At 40.9% G+C, this 26,617-nt stretch overlaps 4 protein-coding genes across 11 annotated transcripts; 2 read left to right on the top strand and 2 right to left on the bottom strand.

Moving 5' to 3' along the window:
* The first annotated feature begins 208 nt into the window (after positions 1-208).
* Positions 209-9,451, top strand: LOC110987919 (arrestin domain-containing protein 3-like). Its single transcript, XM_022251082.2, has 7 exons — positions 209-426; positions 3,683-3,823; positions 4,655-4,902; positions 5,280-5,462; positions 6,127-6,312; positions 6,798-7,011; positions 7,369-9,451. The coding sequence occupies exons 1-7, from the start codon at positions 294-296 to the stop codon at positions 7,419-7,421; spliced, it is 1,158 nt and encodes a 385-aa protein (XP_022106774.2). The 5' UTR covers positions 209-293; the 3' UTR covers positions 7,422-9,451.
* On the bottom strand, positions 7,873-18,677 carry LOC147799004 (peptidyl-prolyl cis-trans isomerase FKBP8-like). 7 transcript variants are annotated; one of them, XM_087136982.1, is made up of 11 exons: positions 18,646-18,677; positions 17,064-17,568; positions 16,194-16,281; positions 15,797-15,907; positions 15,100-15,174; positions 14,908-14,935; positions 14,272-14,355; positions 13,580-13,669; positions 12,734-12,811; positions 12,187-12,315; positions 7,873-11,080 (listed from the first exon to the last, which is right to left on the bottom strand). In XM_087136982.1, the coding sequence occupies exons 2-11, from the start codon at positions 17,542-17,544 to the stop codon at positions 10,988-10,990; spliced, it is 1,257 nt and encodes a 418-aa protein (XP_086993108.1). In that variant the 5' UTR covers positions 17,545-17,568; positions 18,646-18,677; the 3' UTR covers positions 7,873-10,987. The 7 variants fall into 7 exon arrangements, with proteins under 7 accessions (XP_086993108.1, XP_086993105.1, XP_086993107.1 ...); XM_087136979.1 differs by having other exon boundaries at positions 17,064-17,598; positions 18,646-18,672; XM_087136981.1 differs by having other exon boundaries at positions 17,064-17,582; positions 18,646-18,661.
* A 270-nt stretch (positions 18,678-18,947) lies between these two features.
* LOC110987927 (protein JTB-like) lies at positions 18,948-23,546 on the top strand. Of its 2 annotated transcripts, none has more exons than XM_087137199.1 (5): positions 18,948-19,282; positions 20,347-20,542; positions 21,169-21,328; positions 22,167-22,249; positions 22,414-23,546. In XM_087137199.1, exons 2-5 carry the CDS (start codon positions 20,415-20,417, stop codon positions 22,574-22,576), a joined length of 534 nt encoding a protein of 177 aa, XP_086993325.1. In that variant the 5' UTR covers positions 18,948-19,282; positions 20,347-20,414; the 3' UTR covers positions 22,577-23,546. The 2 variants fall into 2 exon arrangements, with proteins under 2 accessions (XP_086993325.1, XP_022106781.2); XM_022251089.2 differs by having other exon boundaries at positions 21,121-21,328.
* Positions 23,547-23,639: 93 nt separating this feature from the next.
* Positions 23,640-26,543, bottom strand: LOC147799003 (small ribosomal subunit protein eS17-like). Its single transcript, XM_087137200.1, has 4 exons — positions 26,432-26,543; positions 25,310-25,461; positions 24,554-24,725; positions 23,640-23,959 (listed from the first exon to the last, which is right to left on the bottom strand). Exons 1-4 carry the CDS (start codon positions 26,432-26,434, stop codon positions 23,882-23,884), a joined length of 405 nt encoding a protein of 134 aa, XP_086993326.1. The 5' UTR covers positions 26,435-26,543; the 3' UTR covers positions 23,640-23,881.
* Positions 26,544-26,617: the final 74 nt, after the last annotated feature.

Genomic DNA, 26,617 nt, shown 5'->3' with positions numbered 1-26,617 from the left:
AATCCGTTTCATTTGCACATACGTCGAGATAAAATTACAAAGTTCACAAATTTATGAAATAGAACTTGATAAACTGTGTACATTAACATAAGGTCACCACAGGGCAAAACATCATCAGCCGTGATTGCTTGGAACTCACTTAACCTTTAGCACATCTTTTTATCAACCCCAAAACGAAACATCATACCACACAAGACAAGGTCAAGTCAAAGTACACTGCTCTGCCTCACACTGTAAACAACCAAGTTGGCCATTGCAAAAGTTTGCATGTTGTGGGGGAAAAGCTTTAAAACATGGGGGTTCTGAAGCAAATGCAGATAGTTTTTGATAACGACAAAGATGAATTTTCTCAAGGTGACGTCATAAAGGGAGCGGTGGTCGTCGAAGTGGAAGGGGACCAGGATGGCGGCTTGCAAAGAGTGAAAGGTATGTACCAGTCGCAACTAAGGGACAAGACTTTTGGAATAGGTCTAGTGATCATTCTTGAGAACTGTGGAATTAGTTGTTATCAAAATGCTTCCACTGATGCAACGGCCGTAAAATATGCCATGCCAGACTTGTTAATGTGATAACGTATAGTGTGGATACATCTGCCATCAGCAATTGTATAAGTGTTTAGAGTAACTGAATGTTTAAACTATGGTTATTCTGAAGGGATGTGTCATAAAGGCATCCCAATTCAAAACATTTCTCGAAGTCGTTCAAAATAATATCGACCTTGTGTGTATATTGTTATGTTTCACCCGGACTTTTTAGTCAGAAAATTTCTCTGATTATCAGGCCTTCTGAAATTGATCCACCATTTATTTTAAGATTTCCCAATGCCAATTACTGTGACTTTAGCATAACAAGGGCTAAATGTCCATGAAAATAAAAATAATTGGCTGCAGCTGCCTACTAACAATCCTGGCCAAAATTGTTGGGCCTCGTGTCAATAGCCACACCCTCCTTAGGTCGTATAGGTCGACCCATGAGACACAACATTGACTGCAGATGGGGAGAGAGGTCCGGACAATGTTTCGAGATTTGGCTGGGATAGCTACTGACCACATGCCTCAATATTTCGTTGTGGTACACCCCTCAACCACACTGAAGGCCATTATCTTATCCTCTCATGAGCAAATTTATTGTCTGAGGGCGCTCTGTATATGCGGTATTGTTGCTATTTTTGGCAGTTTACTGGGGTCACAAAATGCATTCAAGGCCACACTTTCAAATAAATGAAAACAGTACATGTTTTGACAATACTATTCTAGGGCTTTTGTTCGTGACTGTGTATAAGGACGTCCCCTGATTATGGGTAGAAATACGAATTAGTAACTTGGGTTTGGTAGGTGAAATGACTTTTTGCTTTGTTTTCAACAAAGTTCTCTAGCGATTTTACGGCCACTTCAAAGGCGGTGTTGTTAGGTTGCATCAGGCCGCTTTCATGTACAGCGACCAGTGAAATATGGAATGGTCAGTTCGTGTAATCGATTTGAGAAACGGCACGGGCCGGTACATTTTAGCAATATTCTATTTTACCTCGAAAAGGAACACAATGACTAAGTAATGAATAACTTTTTGCCATGCCATTTTCTAACTCGAGTACCGATATTAAACTCATGTCCAATGAGGCATAGATTAAATATATGACAATGATATCATTAAGTTTCATTCAGATCAAACTCAAATGCAATGTGGGTTTAAATACCGTACAGAAAAGGCTGAATCAGCTATGTGCCGTGATACAGAGGGGTGCACAGTTTTTGCGGCGAGAAAGGGTAAAACCAAACTCTTTAGTGATTTGACATCCACTGGATTCCCGGTGTCATTTTGTGTTGTTCAAATTCAGCTAAGGAATGTTTGTTTGTTGTCAGTTTGATTCATTATTTTCGTACTTGTACTTTTTCGGGGGCAGACTTGTCTGGTCATGCAGTGATGGATCAACCATTCACAAGAAAAAAAACGGTAGTTGCAACGCATTTAGGCGGACGGGGACCTGAGAAGATTAATGCAACATAAAAGTGGGACATATTTTGTGAGAATTTCTTTTTGAAAATGTCATATTACTTTGCTGTTGAAAACATTGTAATTAGGACAAATGAAAATGTATTTTCATCAATAAAGAGACAAATGCCGCCCGACTGCGCAACTCCTAGATCTGGTACTGTCTCACTATCAATTCACTAGATACGCCACGGCTTTTATGTTGAGATCACTTAGAAGAAATGGACCCAAACACAGTTGGGATCGATCTTATTGCTGTCGAAAATCTAGATAATTGAGATTATAAACAAAAATAAATCAGCATCAGTCCCTTAACCCATTGTATTTAAACCTAGAAAACTCTTTGTTGGTTCTGCACCCAGGGAAATGAAAAAAAAGTGATTTGGGGAAAATAACAAAAGTTTATGCGGTGTTGACTAAGCATTCAGGCGCACGGACTCCTGAAATTCGCAAGGAATCGCAGTTACCAGCTTCCGTATGGGATAAAGGGTCTCAGGGTTCCCAGCCCCCCCAGCTTTTCCTCCCTGCCCATCCATTTAACCCCCGAAAGGGTTCGAGCGACCATGCAAGGGAGGAAACGAGACAGGCCCTAAGCCCTGGCCGCCGAGTGGGCCATAATGTCTCGAGCTTGTACTAAGGCGCTCACCTGGACTTCGCGGACAGTCCCAGCAGAAGAGCTTACCTGGTCGGCTAAGGTACTGTTACTGGTATTTGACGGAGTGAAATTAATGTCTCTCATAGCTACTGGCAGACAGCAAGCGTTGGGAAAACTTCCTCGGACACCGTCTTGACACCCGTCTACATGTCTGCACCCTTTCATAGTATAGTATTTTGTGAATAACACACCATGGTGGGGGGCGAGGCCATTTAGAAAAAAAACAATTTTGGCTTACGTCAAATGACAGCCGAAGATTGAATCCGGAGTCGGTTCAAGAGGGACTTTTACTTTTCATTTGAAATATAAATATACCAAGATCTTAGTCTTAATCTTTACATGAATCTGAATGCGCTTTTAAATTATCAATAGCAATTTACACGACCTCTTGGTTCTTCGTAAATATATTAAAGTTGTCAAAAACAGCAGTTTGGAAAACTTATTCGCCTCAAAAGAGATACTGTTCTCTTCACATGCAATTAATGGTATCTCCTTTGAAGAGTTACACAATTTAAAAAGCATCTATTTGATTAAGACACTGGCTGATAATAATCTCTTTGTTTCAAGTGTAACTGCGATGAATTTTTCTGAGACACATTTTTTTAAGCAACTGAATAACTCTTCTGCACAGTTTGAAAACTGTTTCATTTCTCAGAAACACAAAAATATTATCCATGCCTAACAGGACAAATTGGACAAAGGAGGGCGCTGTTGCTGTGGCGTTATCTACGATTAGGTGCATAGGTTTTTCTGTTTTGGAACTCAAACGTTACACACCGAAAACATCTCTGAGACAGGGATTGACGTTGGTTATTGCAGCGCATGTAAACAGCAATGGATCAGCAAAGAAGAGAAAATTTAATCCAGCGAAAAAAATATGTACGTGTACAGATCAATGTTACATTAAGGCTTTCGTCCTACGATAGCATCACACTTACAAGTGCTCATGAACATTGATCACGACGTGGCAAGTGAGGTAATTGTAATCAGTATATTTCCCGAGGGAAAAAACTTAAGGGCGGTGTTTACTCATTGCAGGGGTGTGGATAAAGTTCAAGGGCGTGGCCAAAACTGAATGGACGAATACCAGTTACAACAGCACGTCTGGTGCGACAGAAACGAAGTACCATGTGCAACGAGAGGATTATTTGAAGAAGACTGTTGTGTTGTTCGGCACAGGTAGGTTAAAGCTCGTGGTATATCGGCTGGCTTGCGTCAGTATAAAGGAACCTTTAATTAAAGGTTCTTAGCTATCCAAATTGGTTCATTGGTCCATTAGTCCTACCATAGTCAGGCCCAGTCGGCAAATAGTGCAGGCGAACCTCCTGATTTTTTACTCCCAAAATGGCGCCACCCAAGAATTTTGGTAGAATTATGACGTCATTAGGATTGGGCCTATACAACATTTGATTCTGAACAAACTAAGTTGACACGAATATTCATTTTTCCAATGGTTAGACGTACATTTACTCACAAACATCGGAAACCGTAAACGTAGTAATCGCCCAAAAATTAAAACAAAATTAAACTATTGAAATAAAAACTGCCCTAACTATACTCTTTAAATATACAGTACTACTGAATGATCACCATTGCAAACAATGATGGGAAGGTAATCGATTTAAAAAAATTGAACTTTTCCAAAGCGACAAAAAATAAGACTTAGGAAACAAGGACTTTGGTACAGGTAGCGTATCCAGCGATGAACATTGAGTGTCGGTAATCCAGAGAAAGTACCTTTCCACCTTTATGTGGGAATGAGGGTTATTTTACGGATGGAAAAGTGGACAGCCCTATATGGAAACAAATTCCAGTTTCCCACCCCTTCCCGAGACCATGTTATTAGCGCAGATTGGCGTTTTGACCACTGATTTTGGTTTTTTTTGAGGCATTTCTCAATGATGTAGGACTACTGTGAGACAAGCAGAAGGATATTTGTTCTCTGGGAGGGGTTTCCCAAGCGCCACACCCTTGATGAGCCCATACACGGCACATTTTGCTCCGTTCCAGGAAAGTTTGACCGCGACATTGACAACCTGAGCATACCCCCAGGAACGAACAACTATCCTTTTGAGTTGCCAGTTCCAGACGATCCCCTACAACCGAAGTCCTTCCAGGGTATCTACGGGTACATTCGGTACACCGCCAAAGCCACGCTGTCGGTCAGACGGATGCACATCAACACGGAGACCAAGACGGTGAGGCCGTTCAGCATGATGGGACCCGCGGTGGATCTCAGCATCATTCCGGGCATCCAGGTTTGTCTGTTGACCCCTGTTGAACCGTTAGCCGTGCCAAGGAGAACGCCATCGTAATCGAAACCGTGGTGCAGGAAATTAAGCCGTTGTTCCTATGAATCAGTGTGGGCAATACCCGTCCATTGAACAAACATTTTAGAATGTGATTTCTGAAACTATTGAGGTTGATGCTGAAGAATTGTTTGTGTGATTTTAAAAGACAAAAATGCAGAAAAGACGTATATGAAAAGTTACCATCATTATTTTGACACCTCTACTCTTCAAGACTTCTAATAGTTAATGGTTAAAGAACAGAATGCTATTACAATTGTAATAGATTTTAGCCAGATCGGGGATTCCTATAACTGTCCGAGATGTTCGAGATTGCTGTTTCACAGAAATCCGTGAAGACTAAAGTTACTCAGCACGGCTGTTGTGGATGCGGGACCATGGTCGAGAGGGTCATCACTATCGGTGTGCCCAGGCGCGGTTACGTCAGCAATGACGCCATCTACGTCATCGGCCAGATTGACAACCGTGACGGCGAGGAAGAGATATACTTTGACACAACACTTGTCCAAGTAAATTGAGTGAGGTTCCCATAAGACATTCCATGAATCACAGGGTTTGCAACTTTTTATGCACTTGTTGCAAAGTATAACAGGTGTCCTGAAGCTAGAGCCTGAAACTGTTTGTAAACATTGTCCTTGCCAGTTGGCAACACTTTCTCTTGTTGTTTGTAAACATGCAATTAAGGATATCAAAGTAGTTTTTCATTAGCTGCAGGCACCGTCTACAATAGCTGCATGCATATTGAGTTCAAGGTTCCCGGTTCAGCGCTTGGAAATTAACGCTATGCTCATCTAAAGACGATCAAATTTCCATTTAAAAAAATGTTAGAGGGTTTTTAAAATACGAACTGTCCTGTATCTTTTAGCGTATCTTGTCATGGACTAAGTTCAGTAGTTTAAAGGGTAAGTTACCACACTCTTTTATGCCCATCTCAGATTTTCGTACAAATGATAAATACCGTTGCTTTAAGTACGTATTTTAGACACCCCCATCTATTTTTCCCTGCAAATTGTTAGTTGTCTACAATTCTAATATTAATCCCACCATTGTCTTCAATTTAATATCTTTTGTAAAGAGCAGTTCCAGTTGGTCCAGTGATTCACGGTTATTATACTCGACCTTACTGTAATGATTGCTGGTATTACTATGCACGCTCTTGTCTCTTCCCCTTAGCGAATCAGTTTCTCCTGTGGAAGGCACACTCGCACCAAGGAGTACAACCTAAGCCGGGCGAGTAAATCGGTCTCGTGTCCCAGGGGCTGGGTAACCAATTTCACCGTGGGGCCATTACATACCCTCATCAGTCCGCCCTCTGGTCTTCCTGGTTGTGATTTGATCGATGTTGAGTATTACGTAAAGGTACAAATCGTGAGCGATTTTCATAATGTTCGTGCAAGTCAGTACTAAAGATGCCGTTGAAAGAACCTTGAGACAAAGCGGCCTTCTTCAAAATAGCGCAATGTCATCACGTGATATTGATTTTTGCATGAGGAAAAAATCAAAACAAAACCAAAATTCAATCCAGTGCGCGCACTATAGTTGGGTAGACTATACAATTTTCCACAGGAAGTAAAGACAATTTGCCAATCGTGTATGACGCCTTATATTTTTCATCGCCAAAATAGTGGATCCAAATTAAGAACAGGCTAAAATACATGGTGAATAATACAGAAGTTAAGCCTTGTGTAAATTAAGATGTTCGATTAGACATTTGTCTTCTCATTATGGAATTCTTCAAAGTAGACCAGCGCTAAAAAGTTGTCGGGCCTGATAGAAGTCTTTTGAGAAAGACAGTGCAGACACCATCCCTCACTCTTTGTCTCGTTCCCCATGACCACTTTCAGTGCATTGGCTGTAAGTTTACCAAGGCAATTCCAGTGATCATTGGTACCATGCCTGTGCGAGGCGAGGCCCCGGTACTCGCTGCTGAGTCCTCGGTACCAGCGGACGTCATGGCCCTTCGGCCAGCCAGTGTCCCTGCACAGATCACGCAAGACAGCAACTACTCATCTGAAGAATCGGAGACGGGCGAATGTGATAGACTTCTCAAATCCTCGCGTGAGTCACCCTGGTGCATCGCACTCTGCCTTGTCAGCTCCATTTGTATAACTTTCCTTGTCAGGGCTATCGGTACATGGTCAGAATTTAGGGAAGACACAATAATAAGGCTAGACTGTTTCCAAGGTCCATCCATCATTATACTATTGTCAGAGGCTTTTAATGAGAATGCTGATGGGTAAAATATTGAGTGCTCATGAGTTGCTTTGTTAAATAATCTAATACATCGATTTCATTCTGCTCGATCCACCATCATCAGTGCATGAATGCTGATCAGAGTATATTTAATTCCAACTGTGAGTCTATGAATTGGAACAGTTTTCAGACATGGGTTTCCTTTGATTCGCTTTATCGCAGCTCAAGACTACGATTTGGATGGCGCCCCACCCGGTCGCCATATCATCAGGTGATGAGAACCAACCAAACGCATCGGAAGACCGCTATTATAATGTCTGGGCTTTTCTTGAGAAACAATGCAAAGTAAAATAAGCCCCTTTTCAGCACCAACATTCGCCGGGTTTCAGCAATGGGGTTATGAGGGCGGATCAAGAACGAAAATTGGGGAGGGGGTAGTCCAAGTTGTTTTGGGGCCAAAAAGTTTGGACATTTCTGTATGTTACCTTTTGCGGCTTTTCTGAGGCTGAATTTGAAGGTTTTTAACCCGCTTTTGGAAGAAATGGAAGTGAACTGGTCCCCCAACCTCCTATTCCACGATTACAAAATCTTCTGCAAAGTTGACGAAAGCCTACAGACTGAGCCCACCCTTTCGATGAAAGAATTACTTCCATTGTGGGATCGATCTCCCCACAGGTGATTACAAAAATACAAAAACAATCGACGCAACAACAAAGCAGAGGGGGCTAAAGATCAAAATACATATTTACTCAGTACTCAACAGTTCATTACATTTGGATATTTTAAAATGAGCTACTTCTAAAACGTCTTACCGTACAGATGTCGGCAGTTGCACCGATTGTAAAATATCCATTTCAAAAATGTCGTTAGTGTCACACTTCCCTTCCACATTTCCAAATATTACAATTTTATATTCCTACATGTAATACATTTCACTGCTCTTGTTTATTGCACATTACTTTAATCGGATTACAAATAAATTTATCGCAATTGGGCTGAGTAATAATTAAATGCTCTGTCGAAATCAAGGTTTGCATAGTGCTGACTGGAAAAGCATAAATGTGGCAATAGAACATGTATATCGCTAAGTATAAAAAACATCAGAGTTAATTAAAATGCATACTTAGTTTGCTAATGGAATAATCGCAGATTTGTTTCGTATTTAAAGGCACAAACGATCAGCGTCCTCATAAAGAAATGCTAATTCGTGTCGACACCTCAAGATTAGAGAGATCTTTGCGGCCTAATACAAAATTTAAAAATTACACAAAACGTGCTAAGAAAATCAGATATATCAAGACAATGGACTTTAGTTGACAGTACACAGTTTAAGGCTTAAACCAAACATCAATGCGCATGTATTGTATCATAATGCACCAGGTGTTTTTAACCACAAAAATGAAACTCCCTGCAAAACGTATAACAAAATCAAAACATCCCAAGTATCAGTTAACCTAATTTCTCTATTTCTACCGAAATGAAATTCCTACAAACAATGAAGTCTTTCTCTTTTTACTGACAAATGTCTGCAACGAAATGCGCTCACAACCATCCTGACAAAGCCGAAGTCCAATCACACATCCAAGAGCATTTAAACAAATCTGCACGACCCGTACAGACGTAGGGACTGAGTTCTATGATCTTGGATCAATCATATGAAAATACATGTACTACGTGAATTTGGGTCGCTGACATTTTAAAACGATTGTAGAATTAAAAAAGCAGAATACACATAAATCAAAATACTTGTATGGGCAAAATTTAATGTTTTTGTCATATAGAAAACTCCATTTTCTAACACTATAAATGTATTACGATTATGCAAATGCTGAAATAAGTAGTCCTCATAGGATTTCAAAACGTTTCCAGGACTTTTGCCAGTACAAAAAACAATTTTGAAGACTTCTAACTACCTGGAAATTAAAACAAGGAGACTTTTCATGACCTTTTTTTCAGGCCTCAAGAGCCTTACTGGTCTCACGGCCCACAAAATGTTTAAGTTTGAACAACAAAGCTCTGTCAACCGCTGGTAATTTTGCCTGGTAGTCTGGGCACATTCTGTGCACACGTTACCAGGGAAAATCGACCAGTAATTGAGAAATGGTTGTCCCTCAGACTTAATGCTGCCAGTTCCTGGTTCACATACAACTGTGCATCTACCTCATGCCAATAAACACCGAGTAGATGTATTCATAAGTCTTGAAGATCAAGGACAGACTTCATGCCATCAATGTTTTTTTTTTCATATCAAAAGCACCTTCAATGTGAAAGAGACAAATTCTGTAATAAAAGCAACCTATGTAAATGTTTCAGTCGTTCTTGGCATCAAGATTTCAGAAACTACATTAAATTATAGAATTCAAACCACCCAAGCCAGTTAAGTCCACATTCTCATTTGATATCTGAAAGTATTGTGATCATGGCAAAAAAAAATCAAAAGCCAGTAGGAACAGAAAAACCTCAGAGAGTTTAGTCCAAACACTGATCCAAAATCAGAAAATTCTTTAAAATTAAAAATGTAAATTTTTGGTATGGTGTAGGGGAAAGTGTTTGATTGGAACCAAACTAAGATGGGTACTGTGGTAGTGCAGGTACAACACAGGTTACCTTGCACGCTCAGAAAAGACTCTGAAGTTTCTACGTAAAACTAGCCCAACTAATGTGCTGTAGTTGTGCCCATCACAAGTCCCTTTACACGTCCAGTTAAAATTCCTTACACGTGAGCAAGCAAGAGGGCATATGATGCCAAAGAAAATGCTTATGTCCCAGGTTTGAAGAGCCTGTGACTTGGCTTAAGACTGAATGACTTAAGCTGCATTTGAAGGCACTTGTGACACACTCAGCTACAAACCATCAGCATAACCAGGATTCTAACTCTTGGGGGCAAGTGGGACTATCACTCTGTTTGCTTCTCACAAGTCCAGTGGTGGGGTAATGGGGCAGGAGAGCTATGACTTTTGTGGGATGTCCCCCCCCCCCATCCCACCCCCTCCCCAGCTATCCCGCTGCTGCTACACACCAGTAAAATGACTTCTATGCATACTTTTGCATAGGTTGAGGACTACATTGTTGCCCCGGGAGGGGGGGGTAGGTTGAGGACTGCATTGTGGCCCCGAGGGGTATCAAAGGAGCAATGGAATGAGTATTTACTGGTGGCAACAGATTTAACTCACTTGGATGCCATTTTTGATATTGTTCCCACAATCTGATTCACATACATGTACTGTAATTTGTTGATTTGGATGATACCAGACTATTTTTGTGACTGGTTTCCTGTCCAAACCTCCCATCAATATTTTTTCAAAATCTGGCCTAAACCATTAAATGCTTGATAACGAATATGAAATTATTCATCATAGTAGAAAGGTCCTGATTTGCCAAGAAAGTTCACTTTACTGCTTTCATTTCTACTCTCAAATTCCAACTTTAGTGATTTCAATTTGAATGTGGCCGACCCCATGAATAAAGTCTATGACTTATATGCAGGGTCAACTTTATAGAGTTGCAGAGCAGAAACAAAATTTCACCAATCAGCTGTGAAACAGTATCAGGCAGAAACCCAATGTGACAATTTGGTCAGTGGCCTGGTTTGCTAGGCAAAACTTCATTCACAGCTGAAAGTTACATGTATGGCTGTGGCTAGCAATATTGTGTGGGCTTCTGGGAGCTAATAGCCACTTCCTACGGATACTTGCTGTAGCAAGCCCCAGCCAGACGATTCAGAATAAGCCTTGTCCGTGCTCCTCCAGATTGTGCACTTAGCAGGTCTACAAAGTTGTCCCCGGGCCTTCTCTTGGTACCTGCATCACTGGAAACGAGTATGGACTCCAGCTTTGTCTCATCAGCTCTCTGGTTGGAAGTGTTGGGTTGCAAGAGCAGCTAGGACGGCCAAGATGACTACACCAATCGTCAGTCCGAGAAACAACCACTTATTCTACCAAGAAAGGAAGAGAAAGAAAAAGAAATCCTCATCAATTACCTGAAACTTTGACGGTTCATGACAGCTGTTTAAAGTCATCTAACCCTTTCATCCCAAAGAGACACGAAGAAGAATTCAGCAAATAAGGAAGACTGTTGGCTGCCCTCACATTAGTCAGGTCAGGTCTCAAATCTTAGGGCTTGTCTGAAATAGACTTCTAGAGCTATGGCTATGTCTATTGCCCATGTATTAACAGTTGGTGAGGACCCACACGTAGCCCCTGACACACGATTTGGATGCAGCTTTAGTCTCAATATCCAGTCTGTGTTCACTACAGTCATTTGCAAAAGTTTAAGACCATCTGGAATTTTATTTCTGTCACTGGGACTGCATTACATTGTCTCAATGAATGATTACTTAACACCTTTCTACAGTGGTGCATAACATCAGTGTAGTGCTATATACCCGTTTGAATGAAATTTGTTGCAAAGGCAGGTCTTGTATGACATTCTGTTTGTAAGGCAGCTTGGGTAAAAAAAGCCAGTCTAAGCAATCAGAAATAAAGGAGGGAACACTGAATATTAGACTGTTAACATGCCAAATCATGGAAATGAACCAAGATACTAAGGTTACACATTGAAATAAACATAAGTTTGGTTTTTCTTAACGTTAATGCACTTTATATGGGTGGTCCTAAACTTTGGCAAATGACTGTAGTAGGCCATCCTACCACAGCAAATGAAACAGACTCAGTGACCAAAGCAGCGATTCACAATGCCCTCTGCCCCTTGTGAACTTGTGAGGGGGAAAAAAGCTCCCTCCCTTTGTGTGTGGTGCCAAAAACAGAGATTGAACAGCCAATCAAACAAGGAACAAAGAATTCTTCTGAGCCAGTTGCAGCCTGAGACATACGCAGAAATCTTGGACACATCTCAGATCACAAACATGTAGACACTGCAGATATTAAATAATGATCGGTCCAAGTTGCTTTATGATCACCTCTCCGATTCATGCTCAGCCATGAAATGCCTGGTTTTGACAAGACACATTTGACTTCATGAACGAGCGGCTATGTCACAGCATACCAAAGTTTTGGACACTCAAGCTGATGAGGGACTTACCATTCGTCGTCTTGGGGTGATCTTAGTGACACTGGCCATGTCGCTCACCATGCGCTGGTAGAGCTGCTTCTCTGAGTGACGTTCCTTGGTCTCACGGTTTGTCAGTCGGGACAGCTCATGATGGATGACCTACAAATCAAGAACCATGTCAAATGCCACCATAAGATTTCGGCAGTCCTTAACTCTACACCCAAGTTTAAAATAATATTTATTTCTCCTCCCATTGTTTTTTCCCAAAATAGAGGCCTTTTTCTCACCACAACGGATGTTTTCAAAATGGTGGATGGAGTTTCTGAACTGTATGGCTGAAGGTTCACCTGATCTGGATATAAACTTTTGGCTGAGCTGGATATGTGATCATTTAACCGTGTAAAATAAAATGCACAGTGAATCAGGAGTGAGTTGTACGCAAGCTGCGATGAAGCACTATAAATACCCATCATGCTAGCTATACCATGAAACTGTTGAGAGATTTCAAACAAAGAAAACGGACCGTCAAAAACAGAGATTCTTTGGTGAGTTTCGAGACGCCAATGAAATGACTCACTTTATTTGACGGTTCTCGTGACAGAGCTTCCTTCATTGTCTTAACTGCTTGCTCATAGTCGCCCTGACTTGCAAGGACCTGTTTGGATTAAAGGTCATGAGGAAATAAATTACAGAGAGAAATCAAAAGGTTAACAATTGGCATAACAAGAAACAACAAAGGATTGTCAGACTTCAGGCAATGCAGGACGGAAATAATACGAGATAGCCTGAGGTGTCTGTGGTTCTGGAAAGAGCTGGAGCCAGAAGGTTTAACTTAACGTTTCGAACGGTGAGCTCTGTTGGTCTTCAGAGACAAAGAGATTCTTCTTTAATGTTGGATGCCTCAAGCCTTGAGGCTTGTTTTGCGCTGCCTTTTTAAAACTATGCGTTCAAAACAGAATTGTACTCATGGTGTTACTGCAAACTTTCTCCCATTTCACAAAGAATTGTTCTTTTCGTCAAAATTTAACATCCTGTAGAAACAGTTCTCTAACGTGTAAATATGTGTCACAGAAGTGTTTGGAACAAAAGAGGGATAATACCTTATCCACTAAGTTAGAGTAAAACATGACTTGGTGAAGAAATCAGTTAATTTGACTCATGGATTCCACTCAACATTTCAACAAATTGACAATGGGCAGAGAAAACTGCCTTAATTGCTGAGTTCACCGATTCTCCTCAGAGCCTAGTCAACTCCCCTAAGAAAGTCACCACACAGCACAACCACAAAGTGACTTATACTGCTTACGGGCACTTGGTCATGCATATCTTGTAGCCTTATTCAGGCACTTACATGTATCTTCAAACCTTATCCAGGCATTATTTCTCTAGCCATGAGGTTATGGCGGTTCACCTGTTAACTTACTTTGCCTTTCCTAAAGAGCGCCTTGACATTTTCAGGTTCTGCCTCCAGAGCGTTATTACATGACTTCAGAGCAGCTTCATAAGCATCGATCTACAATTAACACAAGTACACATTTACAAAACATTGGGCAGGAAAGTTTGGATCTTTCATGAAGTGTTTCAATTTGTCTCACAGGGACACACAGCACCAAGACCATACATGTACAAGTACTTTCAAATACAGAGAAGCGCCAAGTCTGATGATCAACAACAGGCTAAACGTGAAATGTAAAATGTTTAGGATTAACCCCTTCATACCGGGAGCCGTCCACAGCCGCGGCTGTGTGTGAGGACTAGTGCACACCACACATACAGTCTATTCACCATGCAGCTGCTGGTTCAATGGGGCCTGCTGCTAGACAGAGCTTTGCGTACTGGGAATACCACAGCCCAGCAGTCACAGTCAAAAGAATCCCAGTGTGAAGGGATTAATTAGGAAGGATAAAATCACTGTTAATCTCCTGGACAAGTTTAGTTCTTCTGTACCTCAAAAGGTTTGTAACAGTTACTGCTTATTAATGCTTGGCGGCAGGGCACCAATCTCCCTGGTAAACAACCTGATTATCAGTTACTCAGTGTGTTCAAAGAAGCCACTTCTCTTGTTTGAGTGGTTTTGGTACAGGTGTACATGTGACTGACCACATCATGGCTCACCTTCAGCTGGGCTGCTGCAAGGTTGTTGTAGCATTTCACCCTAAGCTCCATCACAGCTTGTTTTGATCCGTTATCATCAGAAACCTGCATTAGGCATCGTTGAAGACAAGATACTATTCGTAACCTCAGTGATGCTCTTGCAGAGTTACGGTGTGTCACATGTACCACTTTCATTTTTAATTATTAGTATTGTAGATATTTGGATTTTTGCATCAACCTTCACTATTTCGATGGGTTCCTCTATGAATATAGATGACAGCCTCTTGCAGTAAATATACAATGAACAGTCTTATTTTGTTGCCGAATACACGTATGTCAACGCTACTGAATACCACACCTTACATGTGTGAGCTGCACTATCACTGTATAGCCATAATCAGGTGCAATGCAAACATGCCAGAAGTTTCTTTACTCTGCTAGAAAATGGTACTGTACTGCAAGTGTGATCATGTGATGTGTCCTGTCTTGGCTCCCGTAAGTAAGTCATTCATACAGAAACTGTACATAGTAATCATAAACATGCAGTAAGTATTGGTGAAGCAATTCTCAAGTTAGGACTGCTTAGCCGCATGGGCCTTTGGTAAAGTACTTTTGTTGTCTAACTGCAACAAGGAATCAACCCTTTCTTCCTCTCACCTTTGCTTTTTCCAACAGTTTCAGTGCCCTGGATAACGAAATCAAAGACAAATCAATTGATGTATAGCAGTGCAAACTTTCACTAATCAGATTCCAAAAACAAGCATTCCTAACAACTGATTTGCAAAAGAGCAATTCTGACCAATGCCAAGTGAAAGACTCAAAGTAGGCATCATGCAGAGTACCACTTACTTTGAGTACGAGTTGATAGCACCAGAGTAGTCCTTCCTGGAGAAAAGTTCGTTGCCTCTCTCTCTCTTCTTGTCTCTGTTGAAAACAGAGACATTCTCAGTTGTTAGTACCAACAAAATTATATCAGTTGTACATTTAGAAGCCTTGTGTTAGATTGTATGATCTCTGCTTTACTTATTGAGGTTCAGCACTGAACACAGAAAGGATGAGAACATTTCTCAGAAGTTACCACAACGAGTTGATTTGACTGAGATTCACGCTTTCAATCTTTACAAAGGATTTAGTTCTCCTACCGTGACAAAACCCCTGGACACTGTACGTTTTGAGGCACTGTAAAGGTGGAAGTCAAATGCTAATGGATGGACTCAAATCTGCTCCTGCAGCAAATTAGTTTTCTGAGTTCAGTTTAAAAAAAATTGAATATTTCTGCTTTGGGGGGTCACAAAATAACATTACTGTCATGCGTTGTTGAGTTAGAATTAGCAATAAGATGCATTTGTATACTTCATTTCTCTACAATGAAATGAGAATGCGTGAACAGTCTAGATTCCGATACAAGGAGATGATCGGGCAATATTCAGACAAAAAGAGAGGATAATCCGAACTTGAATTCCCACAAAGGGGAATTCTGGGTTTCCTGAAGTGCAAAGTTAAGCCAAGATTTGATAGCTCGATTAGTGATGACAAAGATCGTTACCCCGTGGAACAAACTTCCTCCACTGTCATTTCCTCGAGGTCTGGTGCTGGCTGTACGTTCAGCAGCTCCAACTCATAGGTGACCTCTGCATTGGGAGGTACATCGGGAGCTCTGCAGGACACAGATGAGGCAATTACAAAATGAAACTTGGTGCAGAAATGTCCAAAAGCAATGGGAGCAAGTCATTTTTGAATTCAGTTGACGGCATTCCCACTCAAACGTTTCTGTAATTAAGGCACAAGTTTGGCCAGAAACACTGAACAAATCTCCTGCAACTCTGCCCTACCTGATGTCCTCTCTCTACTTTTAAACTTTTCAGCCTCGAAATAAAAAAATACTTCATGACAGGGTGAACATGATTGATACTGATTAATCCAATACAAAAGGTCGAACGTACCTGCCCGTTTCACCATACGCAAAACGTGGACTAGTCTTGATGATGGAAACTTCACCCACATCCATCAGCGATAAACACAGATCCCATGCTGGAAAAGAGATGCGAGAATGACAATCAAACAAACTGAGGAGACTTTTGAAAGTGGCTGAATCGTGTCCACTTTATTAGATTCCTGCTATTTTCTTTCTTATTTGCTCCAGGAACTTCTCCTAAACATTGAACGATTTCTGTGAAGAACTAGCAACATTCCCATGCTTTACTTTCCTATCTAACAGATTACGTACATGTACATACATACATGTACACGTATACTCAACACCATACACAAAAAATCCCCTCTCACCTCTTACAATGTATTTTCATTGAAGATAAAGACCATTCAGCTTTGGAAAAAACTGGACTTTTCTGTGGAAAAGCAGGTCTAGGGCATTTTTGAAACTTGCCCGAGATTATACAGTAACTTCAACGGCTACACAGGAAACTCTTGCTTCTGTTAAGGCTGATTCAATTTGAATATTTGAATATTCAACCTTCCAATCAATCAAGTATTCGGTTATGTCAAATTCCTACAAAAGCAAAAAACACAAGTAGCATATTTTTCAATATGTAAAAAAATAAAAACTTTGAACAGTAATTTCTGGCCTCATTGTTCCTCGCATGAATTCAGTTGCCTTTAAGTTGTATCTTGACGTGATGTATAATGCAATTTTGCACCTAAAATAATCAAACTCTTTCTTTTTTGTCTTAATGATTTTCAACTCTCAATAATCAATTTTGAAAATAAATATTCAGATATTCAATCACCAGATGGAATATCCAAATATTTGAATAATCAGCACAGCCCTAGCTTCTGTAATAAGAGGAACTCACCACTAACAACATCGCCTTCTCCAAGTACAAAGCTGATTGCTTCGTGGCAATCCACTTCTGTCCCGTCTTCCAACAATCCCTTGCTCTTCAAGGTGACCATTTCGCCCCTCTGTGGTCGCGAAGCTGCTCCCTGGCCCTCCCTCAAGATTTTCTTCATCAGCTGACCATTACCTATAACGTCCATCCACTCAGGGGGTTCGCCGTCCTTGGTTTCGGTGGTTGAGCTGGCCTCGTCTGGGGCTTTGTCACCATTTGTGACGGCGGTGGACATTGGCTCGCTTGGGTAAGAGTCGATCAGTGGCGGCATGTCACTGTCATCACCTTCGTCCTCAGCATCGGCACCATGATCCACAGAGCCATTACATGCATTGATGACGGCATCTTTTGGATTGGTGTCGTCGACTGCAGCCTTCTTTGCTTCATTCGTTCCTCCTCCATGGTCTCCAGCTTCAGGGTGGGGCTTGATCTCCTCAGCATCCATCACTGCACACCTTGAATCAGGAACCTAGCAAGAGTTCCCTGCAATCAGGTTAACCTAGAAGAAGGACAATTCTTATCCCGGACAGTTTTTTCCCACAACTGACACCATATCAAGTTGAACCCAGGTCAACCCGTACCCAGGACAACTTGTACTTGAACAAACTGTATAGACATCCAAAAGTGAACGTTCACAACAGATTCTGTATTTCTGTACCTTGATTGGTCAAGAGCAAGTCATATGACATTCACTTCTTTTGATAATTATTATCTTGTTTTTCATGGCCAAAAGAACTACATGTACACTGTACATGTATATGTACAGTGTACATGTATTCCTGTAGCGACCAATACGTTTCCTGTTACCTCTTCCATTTTTTGGTACATATACATGTAGCTAAGGGCTGCTGCCTATAATTACTTATGTACATGTACGTTATGGATACCTCTTGCTGCTAATGTTGGGCTAAATTAAATTAAACTTAAAGAACACAAATACAGAAATGCTGCTGACTGCTTGCTGTCTACAGTGACTTACATGTACATACAAATCACTACCCCAGAACTGTGGGGTCCGACCTCAACCAGCTCCCATGGGGCAGACGTCGGACCCCACTAGTTAAAAAAAATCACACCCCTAGGGCCATTTTCATACTCATAGAGCTGCTTAAGCACAAAATTTGCTTAAGCACAAAAACTTGCTTAAAAAACAAGGGTTACCAGCTCAAAATCTATGTGATTGTCATGTTAATCATAGACAGGTGAGTGCCGTTCCAAACCAATATACATCACATGGATTTTGGCTGGTAACCTGCTCTGTCAAGCAAGTTTTTTCACGCTTAAGCAGATTTTGTGCTTAAGCAGCTCTATGAAATTGACCCCAGACAAGAAAGGCAGGAAAATATTGGAACCCAAATTTATAGAATGATTTATAGAATGATCTCTCTATCCCGTTTTGTACCTTCTTCCTTCTTCTTAGTACTGCCAACAAACTCCTCAAACGGGATATACTGTTGCAGGTATAAAGTAAGATACAGTGTACAGGCTAGGACTATCAACGCACCAGATTTCGCAAAAAACGACTGAGTATTAAAGGACGCTTTACCTGCAAAGTGCAATCTTAATCTTGGAGCAAAGGCTATATTAATAGCGCCCTCACAGGGTTGCTTGAATAAAAACCAGCCATATCTCATTTTAACAACTACTCAGCTGCATCAAATTCTTTAACGTCCTAAAAGTGTGTACTTATATGCCATTGTTCAAGAAATGCAATATTTTTCTAATATTATCTTCAACAACTCTTTAAGAAAGGTACTGAAGCAATCACTACCAATAGTGTGTAAAGATAATTTTTAAAAAATTCAGAGACAAATGAGGGCGCCATTACTTTTGTCAACATTAACAAAGCGAAAGGTCACTCAGACGTGTGTAACGTTTCCACGTCATTTTCTCCGTGATTGTATATGCAGCGGAAATCAAACCATCGTGAATTGTTTTCGTAATTCATGTGAATTACATCACCTACTATGAGACACATCACGTTGAATGTGAGGATCAAGTTGGTGTTGGGCCTTTGCAGCGGTTGAAACTGAGTGGCAATTGCAGCTGAGTTGGTTGAAATCATAGCCGTACATGTAGTGTACGTGCCACTTAACAACAGCAACGTTAATCTGTTGAAAAAGTTACCACAAACTGAAAAGACGTCAAACCTATCCAACTGGACTGGGTGATTCAACATCACGGTACGGTAAAATATCAGGGAAGTGTGACACAGTAACGCAGTTCATTACTTCATTGATACTGTATGACTATAGACATGATAGATAAGCTCTTTGTCATGTTTTTCCATGAAATCTGCACTGTCAATGTCATGACGACTGTTGTTCTAAGACTGTCTGATTTATTGAAAACAAGAAAACTAGGATGTGCAGGATAGAGACAAAGATGTAACTCTCTGTGACATCTGGGACCCGTGGGAGCTTTGTGACCTTTCGCGATGAAAACAAACAAACTGCTACATTATGAAAAGTCAACGGTGTTTTCACCTCGCTGTGACCTCGAGTTGTGAAAGCTCCTGGATGAATGCATAAACAGGATAAAGTTGCATCCATCTACATATCACATACTTTTTATTAAGACTAAATATGAACTTTGCCACTGACTGTGCTGCCTGGTCTCTGAAAAAAGGGCCTGTACATGTACATGTATCACATCACTGCAGTTGAAGAATCTCTGTGAAATGTTTGGTTTGGAATCCCAGGTTGTACTTGTTACATGTAGGTGTAATGGGTCAATCTGTGTGATCATTCCATCTGGCTGTAAAGGTGATAAGATCTCCCTTCATGATTGTGTCTGTCAATAATTCCACCTGCAGACAATTACTGTATGGTTGTGTCTGTCAATAATTCCACCTGCAGACAATTATGTCAATTTCCTTTCTACTTCACAGTTTGGGAAGATTGTTTCAAGAAAAATGGGAAGTAAATTTTTGCAATTTCATACAGGATTGACTGATAACACGGTGTAATCATGCAGATCAAATGATCGCACTCAACACACATGTACATGTAATCATACTGATCACATGTACGTACATGTATACATTTCCCAATCAACATGATCTGATTAAACTTCAAAAGGCAGGCAGTAAAATGAACAAATAACGAACAAGATAAAACAAAAAACTGCTGCAAATTCTGATTTGACATTTGATTATCATACAAGGCTTTTCATTTTTGTCCGTTTGTAATGAAAACCTACATGTACATGTATGTACATTGTAATTTTGTCTGTATTGTTTTGGCAGGAACTGAGTTTGGTTTTACTTTAACATTGTTGAGCAGTAGTTTGAGGAGACATCATCCTAAAAGCAACATGGAATATTCCTGGCTGCTACCATGCAACATTTGCATTCAGAACCACCAAAAAAGGTCACAGCTTCGAGTACACGTTCAAATATCAGCAATTATTTTATTGTTCTGCACTGTCACAAATTCATGGGGGTAAGTGTCATGAGTATTCACATTGGCCAACAGCACATGTTGAAAAGTATTTTGTAGTTCCAGAGCCATACAGAAAGTACATGTAGCTTCTAGTTCTAGAACTAGATTGAGCTCTAGACTTATGAGCCACTACATGTATGTGTTGCCATTTACACCTTTAGACTTGTCAACCACTGAATTTTTGGTCGAAAAGTATATGGAAGCAAAACAAAGCAGAGTTGAAAATACATGTAAGGTATCCTAAAATAAGGCAATGTAGTGCATCACTTTGCCTGGCCCCATCATTTCTTTCTTAGAAACACAAAATCTTGTTATTGGAAATATTCACATCCACAAACCCAATTTTTTTTTACGTCATAAGTGTATTCAGGAGGGTACATGTATTCAGATATTGCTTGGCCCATTACTGCTATTTGGGTGGTCTACTTTGACATACAATTCATTTGTCTTATTCAGCAAGGCCCATAGTGGCTCAGTGTATCAACTCATGATAAATTTATCATCCAATCCGTCATTGTCCAAATCACCAGTACTGTCAGTCTGGCACATTATTTATTTCACCCTTCACTGTTCCTCAGTACGGACACTGGTCAGGAATATGGCAAGGACGTTCTGTCTGTTGACAGGTCCAGGCAAGGAGAGAGGACCAACCAACAAGGAACCTCGGATGATGCTGTCATGAGACTCCTTGACGCTAAGACCCCGGCAGCGAGTGGAGCGCCTTGCTGGATGACGGAGTCATTTACCACCAAGAGCCCATGTCAGGCATGTGATGAACACGCAATGGTATGCCTGAACGGAACTTAAATTTACCCTCCTATAGCTATTTTCCTACAACCTCTCAAGTTTAGTTCTGTGTTCCTTATTTTCACTTTTTTCAGTATTTTTGAGCCAATTTTCATGCTATGCAAAGTTGCATATTTATGAGCAAAACTGTGATGTGCATGTACATGTAGTTCTAGGCACTGAACCACAATATTGCACTGATTTGTGCACAAAAATAAGCTGGAATTTTTAGATTTTGCTGTAAATTTCCATTTATTGTAGTGTGTTACACGTATACAGCAAAATTTCAACATGAAATCATATAATCTGAACAGTGTCTTGCCTGATTTACATCACAGCAATGCACTCACTTGGCAGGAAAAGCTTCGAAGAGGTTCAGTGCGCAAGTTAATATAACTTCAAAAGGATTTTAGTTTGCGTACATTGAAGAGGAGAATGATACACAGAAAGTGTATTAAACCTATCAAAACTGGTCTGAAACACTGTTGCTTATCCACGCTGAGTAAAAGTATCCTTCACTGGCAAAAAGAGATTTGTTGGTGAAATTCACTTCAGTTGAGCGCCTGGTGCACACATGCAATGAATTAAGTGTACACACCTTCAAAAGCCTTGCAGTAATTCTCTGTGGAACATGGTTGTAAGGTTGTAAACCACTCACTGCTGGGCTCTGGCTAAGCTGTTAGCCATCTCTTCGCTGCAGTTCTTTCAGTTTGCAGGACACTGCACTTTCTTAACACAACATAAGTCTCAACTTGAAGAATCACAGAGTTTTGTTTTGGTAGTTGTCAGGTCATGTTTTTGTTCCTGAATGAATAATTCTTTGAAATTTTTCTATTAGAAATATGCAAGCTACTGTTGTAACGAGACAGGATTTCGACAACTTGTCCAGTGTGAAACCTCTGATTCTCCCGTTTATAAAAGGTGAGACAAACAAATCCACTAATTCATTCCAGACTTGTTCTCACAAGAAAGATCATACCATCATTAAACAGGGAGTCTGTGTTGAAAAACGGAAGGCTATCTCTGGAGTCAAGACATGGGTATGTAACTCATGCAGTCTGTGCTATGGTCCTGTATCCGTACAGCTGTCCAAAGACCAAGTGGGCTATGGAGAAGAGCTTCTGGACGTTCGAAGGTGTGATGCTGGCGGTGGGGCTGTCATCCTTTGTGGTTGTCATTTTCAGGAGGCGAGCACTAGACTGGGAGGCTCTTCAGCGGGTCAAGAAGCAAATAGCAAACTCTGTTTGAGGTGGCTGCATCTCGACAGTCAACTACATGTAGTTGGAATCTATTGTTGTGGCACCAACATTTTAACATCATCCACAAACTGAGAGGTTGGATTTGAGGGCAAAATCATTAATTTTTCACTGCATAGATTTTGAGGCACAATAAGAGCAGTACATTACGATCAACTTCTACGACGCAGTAAATGAAAATTAGGCAAAAAAATGATTCCACAGTATTCAGTTAGGGTTGCCCACAATCCTTTATATTTCCTCACAAGATTTGGGCAGTGTTGAGTAGCGTGTCGCAGCAGTCTTGATTCAGCCAAACCAAAAGACAAATGCTGTTGTTGATAAACTTCTCTGCCCACATTGCTTCCAGAGAGCCGTGTGAAATTGTTCCTAGGAATGTTGTGTTGGGAAATTCTTTGGCATTGATCGACAAAAACAGGAATCTTGATGTCACATTTTCTGAAAGATGTGAATCACTCTTGGAAAATTGACAGTTGAAGTAAAAGGATGTGAACTTCCTTGATCGTGCACAAAGGCCACAGGTTGTTGAAGGACACTGGGCCATTTATACATGTGCTTTCAATACATACTGGGTCTTTTACAATGTTAATTGTATGATTCAAACTTAAACCAAACTAGCTTTTATGGACATCAAGTATTATGCCACATGCCATGTGGAAACATTTGTTGTGTGTATATGCATGCATTGCATTGCTATCTAGCTTAGCCAAGGTCAGTATGTTAAAACCTTCATAAAGTGTGACGTCAACTTCATTTTCTGTGGCCACTTTATTTTCGTAACTGTGGTCCACTTCCAAACCTAATTCATGTACATATTTTGAAGAAATCTGCCCTCTGATGTATAGGGTCTGCGTATTTGTAGATATGTGCATTTTGTACGTCCAATGGGACAGATCCTACCTGTACAAATTAAATTCCATCAAAATTCCTATTTAATAAAATCTCTTGTGACGTAACCTGAACGCTGTTTGTTCAGCTTGCACTAATATTGGCTCTCAAGTTATTTTCACACACAGGACAAATACAGACTGAAGAACTAACTTAACACAAGCAAATACTTTTTAGCCATGTTTTTATTGATCAGCCAGTATCCCTTTGTATCTTACATCCATCGTTGAAATTTTGCTGAATTCTGAGGGTTCTTGTTTACAGATAATACGGCCAACTTAAAATGCAATGCCTGGGTGGCCTTTGTTTTTTATAGGGACAAATCCCCTATGTGCTAGTCTGCAGCGATGCCCGTCTGTGTTCCGCTCTGTGGGCGTGGCATCTTGGTGAGTGTAGGAGGGCCTAGCCTCTAGATCCGCTGAGGGGGTGCACGGAAGCCTGGTGCACCAGACTCGGTCACCTGCAAGTTCTGTATGGTTCCAAAGTCCTGAGAGAGATCAAAATACAGTAGAACGAGTACTTGTGACTAGCGGGCCACAACAGAGCGTCAAACCCTACCCTACACAAATCTTCTTTAAAAAGCTCAATCATCATTTCAGTTGTCCCAATTTATGGGAACTGTACTCGTACATTCCTGGATCCTAGCAAATCCATGCATATGTTTGGAAGAGACCTGCAGGATTGAAAAGGTCCATCCTAGCCTCTATAATAGTGCATGGAGATCGGGTTGCCTTTTATGCTCAAGTAGCGACTAATCAGATTAATAATTAAGACTTATCAGACTAATGAATGGTTATGGGCTTTGAGCTGAACCAAGAGAGGGCACAATTTTCCTTGCAACAGAGGCTCCTTTGATAGTAACTACGAATCGCCGGTTCACAAAGGACTATGACATGCAAGCATTGCATTCACGTTGCTACCAACAAAATGAACACTCCCAACCAACATGGCTCTTTTCAACCAATGAGGGGGTGCTTCGGGTCAGGGCAGATTGACAGACAAATCAGCCCTATCAAAAAATTATGGATCATATTTAAGTCGCAACATTTCTACGCCCCGTCCACATCCCAAGTCAACCTACCAGGACTTTCAGCATTTCCTTGGTGTCCGGGTCAACCTCGATGATGTCTTGTTCGATGGCCGACACCTCGGGGACGTAGTTGTCCCTTCTCTCTCTCTCCTCCTCTTGGAGCTTGATGGAGATGCCGCGGACAGGGCCGGCTTGGATGCGTTTCATCAGATGGGTAACAAAGCTGTCGACCAAACCATAAACACAATCTCAAACAGGCCAGAACGTAGATGTATGCATCTTTTTTTGTCAACATAAGACATTTGCTTTGAACTTCTGCTAAGAGTTTGTTGGACAGATTGTTTTTTATACCAGAAATAAAGTCTGCAAAGTGCAACCTTTACAACTCAAAACAAAAACGTGGCTTGTGGTTCTTATAAATTCTTTCAAAATAAAACAATCTTTCAAACCACCATCCATGTTTCAAGGCCGTGTTAGGTTTTGGCTGGCAAACCAATATGCATATGCATGTACATTTGGTATGTAAAATATAAGTACCAACCTTCATTACAAACTAATCTCACCAAACCTAACTCCCCAGCCAGTGCTTAGAACCCTTCCTTTGTACTTGGAATGCTCCACTATACAGCAAACAATGCTTCACTCTTTGTACATGGTCTTCCACTGGCAGAGGCATTGAGTCCCGATAACTGGGCTCGACCTCACTCAATTCCACAACATCCTGCACATTCCAGGGTGGATTTTTTGACAAATGGGGGAGGGTCAGGGTGAAATTATTGTGCCCGACAACCTATGTCTTAAGCCTACCCGGCGATCTTGTTTCGCAGCTTCTTGCTAGGGATGATGGCGATCTCTTCGCATACTCGCTTGTTGGTGTGGAAATCCAGAGTCAGCCGGGTGTAGTACTTTTCAATGATCACCCTGGCCCCCTTCTTGACAGTCTTGGTCCTGACACGCCCCTGTCAAGACACAAAATACTCTATGAACAAAAAAATGCCTAAACCAAAACCATACAAATGACAACAATGATGGTTTTTTTCATTGGACTAAAGTACATGTCCTGCATTTGTGCATACATGTAGGCTGTTTGGAAATAGGCACAGAAAAAGGTGCAAAGAGGTGTGAAAATGTTCAGTACGCTGACACAAAATTGCGTATACGGATGTGTGGCTAAGGATGGATCGGGAGTGAGAGTCCGTGCTACACTAGTGGGGCTAAGTCCGAGGATACTGTTTACACACGAGGTTTCCTCCCCGCTGTACATATGTCCATGTACTTGTGCAGTGTTGTACAGTAGGCCTATATTCAGTCGCATGCATAAGACACTCCAGTGCTGTGTTGGGAAGAGGACGTGCAAAGTTTGGCATGTCTCTCGCGTCGGTAAAAAAAGGGAAAAACAGAAAAATCAGTGCCTGCACAAGGAAGAAAAACAAGGAAAGTCTGGCTTGTCAATGGCCAAAAGGTGGAAAATGAAATTCGGCATAGGCCTTGGCCTATTCAACAAAAGGTGGAAATCTGCTAGGCCTATAAAACAGAGATTCCAACCCCTGCTGAACTCGGAGAAATCTCTTTATTTCGGGACAAAATCAGTTCCCAAAAGAGAGAATGTCTTAGGCCCAGTATGTCAACAAAGGAGCATACGTAGATCTCCGTTTACGGGTCTAGCCTAATAATAACCGTGAGAAAATACATGTACATAAATGAAAAACATGTACATGTACACACATAGGGTCTATGTGACATTACTTAGCGAATTCAGTGAGTTTTTGTTGGGAAAACTACAGCATTGTAACTTAAGATACAACAGAATGATTAACAATATCTGATGAAAAACATCTTAAATATTACGTCCAGCACGACATTTTTAAGTTTAGGTGAATATGCACGAAGATGAGCATGGATTTAATAAGAAAGTTGACTTCTCCTCACCATCTTGAAATTTCAAGCATAAAAAAGGACCAAATATACAAGAACATGGTATCTAGACGTCAGGCGAATTATTAGAACGCAATACAACTCATCACGAAGAAAAAGTGCCCGACTACTTTAACATGACGCTGAGGGCGGGCTTTCACATTCATATCAGAAGTTGTTTTCACGTCTAGTCTATGGGTG

Source organism: Acanthaster planci, linkage group LG05, assembly GCF_054643075.1.
Source record: "Acanthaster planci isolate LZ-2023a linkage group LG05, COTS_SCS, whole genome shotgun sequence".
NCBI classification, from domain to species: domain Eukaryota; kingdom Metazoa; phylum Echinodermata; class Asteroidea; order Valvatida; family Acanthasteridae; genus Acanthaster; species Acanthaster planci.
This window is presented reverse-complemented; position numbering and strand designations above follow the sequence as displayed.